We start from the raw sequence: 4,705 nt of genomic DNA, 5'->3' as shown, positions 1-4,705 counted from the left end.
TCGCCTCTCGGCCTCATCGAGCCACCTCTTTGGCGGCGCCGCGCTAGGGTTTCTAATCACAAATTCAGGGTATCTTGACAACCTTGTTCTTTAATCGATTGTTTGGCATGATATGAGATCACGTCCCTCGTTCTTTAACTGCTTGAACGTTTTCAACAATCGAAATTTTGACATGTTATGAAGAACTCAAGGTTGATCATTGACTTGCAAGGTAGGTCTCTTGGACGACCCGCATGAGTGTATCTTCAACTTGTGAAAAGAAACCATTTAGATATTCATTCGACGAGACAACGAGTAAGGCCGGAGAGTTATTCTCAAAGGATTCGACTCCAAACCAAGACCCTCCGATTCTACAGGGTCTACTCTATCGATGTTGTGCTTGAATTCGGATGGTACAAATCTTTGCTTAACAAGAACTCACTTGTTATGACTTATCACCGAATAATTTTCAAAGCATCATGATGTTTCATCAAAATGGAATTGATCTCAATTGCGGATTGCCTCTGCGTATCCGATTTTAAATTCATAGTTAATCAAATAGTGGATAATATGACAAAATCTTTAGAATTCTTATCATATCGTATTCAGTCTTATTCTGATTAGAAATTCGGATAACCAAATACAGCCTAAGTATTATTGACCCGCGACAAGGCTGTCATTAGTTTCGTAGTCATGGCCACGAAGGGGGATAGAAGTTCCAACCACATCAAGTAACGCACAAAATCAAAAAGGCCAGTCTATCGGGCCTTAACCTTGGAATACATGATCTAGGGTCGGGCCGCCTCGTGCCTCCATTACACTGTCAGTCGAAACCAACGCACACGCATCTGGAAAGAAAGCTAAAGAAGATATGGGCCCATACATGGGCCGGAAGTACCGCGTAAATGGGCTTAGGACCGACATCCCTAGCCGGTCCATTTTCGTTACTTTCTAATACATAAGATGGGTTTACGTCAACTTCGAAGACGAGTTAACTGTTGATGTGCAAACCCGGCCGCTACGCTTGCCCACGTAACAGAATTAGAGTGGCTATAAGCATACGAAGGGCCTAAAACACTAGTTGGGCCTTAACCTGGGCCTAGAGGTTTGAAGCCCAATCATATCGTCGCTCACTTTTAGAGTCGAATTGATCTTACGTCTGTATAACAATTCACATGGGGAAAGACATGGCCAGCTAGGGCACCCCTAGCTTTTTCGTTATAAATCTTCAAATTATTTTGCTACCATGAGGGTTGGTATTCCTTGTCAAGGTCTATCATGTAATGTCAAACCGTGCTCATTGAGTTTTCTAAACTTCGAGTTTGAATTAGATGGGGCAAAATGGGGCGAAGGAATCGACATACTCGAAGGAGCAAGGATTATGGTAAAGAAACTTGCAGTGCCACGATGCGTGCGGCGGCAAGAGAAGGTGGCGGGATTAGATTATGTATCCTCGCCTCCACAGCTTAATCGCCCTGTCGGAGACTCCTAGTGATACTAAAGCGAGCAATGCAGAGGGCAGAGAAGATGCATACAGGAGAATCAATCTGTCAACTTACTGGTAAATCAGATCATTTCCTTCCTCTGTTTCTCCCCGCTCCGTGCAGACTGCGAGAGCCAGACCAGGACAACCGTATAGATCGACCCCGCCGCAGCAGGATCCTCTAAAGACAGTAACTTTCAGTACGAGAATAAGAACACGAGGAGAAAGCAGAGGGAAGCAGATTTTATTTCCTCCATGGCTGTCCGTTTAAGCACAATCTCTTTGTTCAGCCTACAGCGCAATCAAGCAATTCCTGTGCGTTTGAATAAAGGAGAGAACAGAGAGCCAGGACTGTTATTGTTTGTTCTTACTTACTATTTGTCTTTCATTTCGTCTTTCGATGATGACGATCCAACGCTGTCGCTTAAAACCGAAACAAATATCAGATACAAGAGCTGGACTGGCAAAAATATGGAAAAGCAGTGAAGTCATCAACTCCAATTTAACCCGAAAGGACCATAGTATTCCAGAGAGATGGATCCGATCCGATCCATCTTCACTTGACGCGGCATTGTCCTCGAAACCTGTCTCGTCCTTTCATTCTTTACACAGCACGGCTTCGTCTCTCTTCTTAGCTGCCATCATCCAATTCGGGTGCTGGTGATGCCTGAAACCCCACCTCCACCCCATGAAGCTCCTCCTGCCCTGCTTCACCTTCACCTCCTTCTCGCCCACTGTAACCCGACACGACCCGCTCCTGAAATCGCCCCCCTGCGCGATGCCGCTGCCCTCGCCGCCGCCTCCTCTTATGCTCGCGAAAGCTGATCTCGAATTCCCTAGGGGGCCCATCTTTGGATCCTGCCTGGCCTCGGTCGAGAAGAACTTCAAGTCGATGAACCCCGTGTCATCCCCGGCGCTGAAGTCGCCTTCCTTGAGAGAGAAAATCCTCCTGGTGGCGGGTTTATTGCCCGTGGAGTCCAAGCTAGGAGCGACGTGGTGCTCGAGGGGCAACCCATTCTCCTTCCTCTCGCCGCCGTCGAAGCCGCTCTTCCTAGGCTCGGCCTCGCTGAACCCGCTCCTCCTAGGCTCCGCCTCGCTGAAGCAGCTCCTCCTGATCGTCTCCGATTCGCTGAACCCGCTCCTCCTGAACTCCACTTCGCTGAAGCAACTCTTCCTCTCGGGATCAAGAAGGAGACCGCCGTTGACGCTAGAGGTCCTAGCCCCTGAAATGGAGCTCCTAGCCCCTGAAAACGTCCAGTGATCCCCCCCATCCTCTGAGCCGTAACAGTTCCTGCCTCCCCTGAAGCTGCTGAGGGATCTCGATCTGGACACGCCCAATTGGTGATCAACGACCCACATCTCGCTTTTCGCATCGAACCCGTTATCGACGCTCTTCTTGCGATCCTTCTTCTTCCTGAAGAGCTTCCCGATCCTCCAAATCCCGTGACCCCTCTTCATCTCCACGCAACTGCTACTGCTCCTCTTGAACACCGTAGCTTCCCCTGCTTTGCTGCTACTATACTCTGTACCACCGACTCTGGGCTTCGAGGACGTACTGATCTGGCGCGAGAGCAAAAGCTCGCTTTTGTCGCTCTCAAGCAAGAAGGAGATGCGGCCGACGCTGCCGACCTCGACGGTGCAAGAGTTGCGGTTGGAGGAGATGTCGGAGGAGCAGGAGCAGGAGGAGAGGCGTTGCTCGCCGCACTCGGAGCAGACGAGCCTCGCGAGGCGGTCCTTAAGGCACTGGGCGCAGACCCCGACAGAGGAGGCGCCGGGGTGTTTTCGGCACGGGTTCTCCGAGGACGACGAGTAGTAGTTGTCGCCGGCGAAGAATCCATCGCCGTCGCCGTCGCCTCCCTTGTACGCTTCCACAGCTTTGCCTCTGTCTTTCATAGCTTCACTCACTCTCTGATGCAAACAAGGGAAAAATGCTCGACTCTCAACCACAATTTCAAGAACTTCAGCTAATCAACATCAAGAAGACAGACACAGCCGAAGACACTACGATTCAAGAAGAGACAGAGAGAGCCGAAAAGTTTGAAATTGAAAAACAGGGTATAGAACGAGAGCTTTTCTTGATGACAAAAAGGGGGGGTGCGCGAGGTAAAATGACTCCCAGATTGGAGTGGGACTGAGGAGTGACAGGCAGACAGACAGAAACAAAGGCGTCAACTTTACGTTAACTTTTTTCAGCTGCGAGTACCAGAACAGTGCCCAGTGACGAAGCCGAAAGATGATCGAAAAAGGGGGCCACTGTCGCATTGTCGCTGTTCCTGCTCTGCAGGTTTATTATTGTGTTAGCGCATTAGGAGGCTCCTCGGCTCACGAACGATCCATCGTCGTCCTTCGCCGATGTACCCCACCATCTACGATTTCGTAAAAGAAGCTTTTCTCCTTTCCGTGAGGAATTCAATCAATTAGACCATTTTTTTTTTCCTTTTCAATGATTCGAAGGAACGTGGGGTCTCGTATCTGTCGATTCCTCCGTGTGTTCCTGTTTGACTTTCTTGTGAAAGAAGACGTGCATCTCTTTCTCTGCGTGTAACTTTTTTTGGCAGTCATTGTTCGGTTGTTGGGATTTGAAATTAACCCGTCGGGAGGAGGCGCATGAGCATGAGGAACACGCATACGTTTTGTTTCCCCTCCTGTCCTGTCTGATCGCTTTTGCGCTCGACAAGAGATGATGGAACGTCGACACGAGTGTCGTTTACCCGGTGGATCATCTTCCGCCGCGAGCGTCCCCAACCCCCCCTCCCTCGGGGACGGTGCGCCGTGCTTGCGTGGGTCGCTCTTGAATTTCGCCCTTCTGCATCTGCGTCTCTCTGGAAATTGAAGTGTTTCCTCGGATTTACAAAGATTTCATTTCGATGGTTCGAGTGAACTGGTGCTCCGACCATTGACTTTCGTCATAAGATTGTCGTACGTGTTCATCCTACTTAATTTTGCTCTCTCCGGAAACACTTCAAGCTCGCCCGCCCGCCCGCCCACCCGGCCACGATCGATGAGGGCCACCAGCAGGCAAATATTGTGTCCTCCCTGTCGATGTTTTCAAGAGAAGTCGATGAATCGATCGCCAGTTTCGAAGCGAAGTCGCGAGAGGATCGAGTTAGATTATTTTAACGCATTGCCACTTAGATAGGGGGGACCATCTTTCAAATGGAGGCCAAAATCGAGCCATAGGAGGAGTGCTGGCAGGGACCATGAACCGGAGAGGCAGTGATGAGCGGCATGATAGCTTTCTAA

The 4,705-nt window shown here is 49.8% G+C and overlaps 1 protein-coding gene across 1 annotated transcript; it reads right to left on the bottom strand.

Annotated features, from left to right (window-relative positions):
* Positions 1 to 1,686: 1,686 nt before the first annotated feature.
* On the bottom strand, positions 1,687 to 3,474 carry LOC115754019. Its single transcript, XM_030692913.2, has one exon. It carries the CDS (start codon positions 3,353 to 3,355, stop codon positions 2,060 to 2,062), a length of 1,296 nt encoding a protein of 431 aa, XP_030548773.1. The 5' UTR covers positions 3,356 to 3,474; the 3' UTR covers positions 1,687 to 2,059.
* Between the last annotated feature and the right edge of the window lie 1,231 nt (positions 3,475 to 4,705).

The sequence above is a fragment of the Rhodamnia argentea genome, chromosome 5, assembly GCF_020921035.1.
Source record: "Rhodamnia argentea isolate NSW1041297 chromosome 5, ASM2092103v1, whole genome shotgun sequence".
In the NCBI taxonomy this organism is placed as follows: domain Eukaryota; kingdom Viridiplantae; phylum Streptophyta; class Magnoliopsida; order Myrtales; family Myrtaceae; genus Rhodamnia; species Rhodamnia argentea.
This window is presented reverse-complemented; position numbering and strand designations above follow the sequence as displayed.

Bases quoted from the DNA above. Each gene is read 5' to 3' on its own strand.
- LOC115754019 (XM_030692913.2), bottom strand. From the start codon at position 3,355: ATGAAAGACAGAGGCAAAGCTGTGGAAGCGTACAAGGGAGGCGACGGC.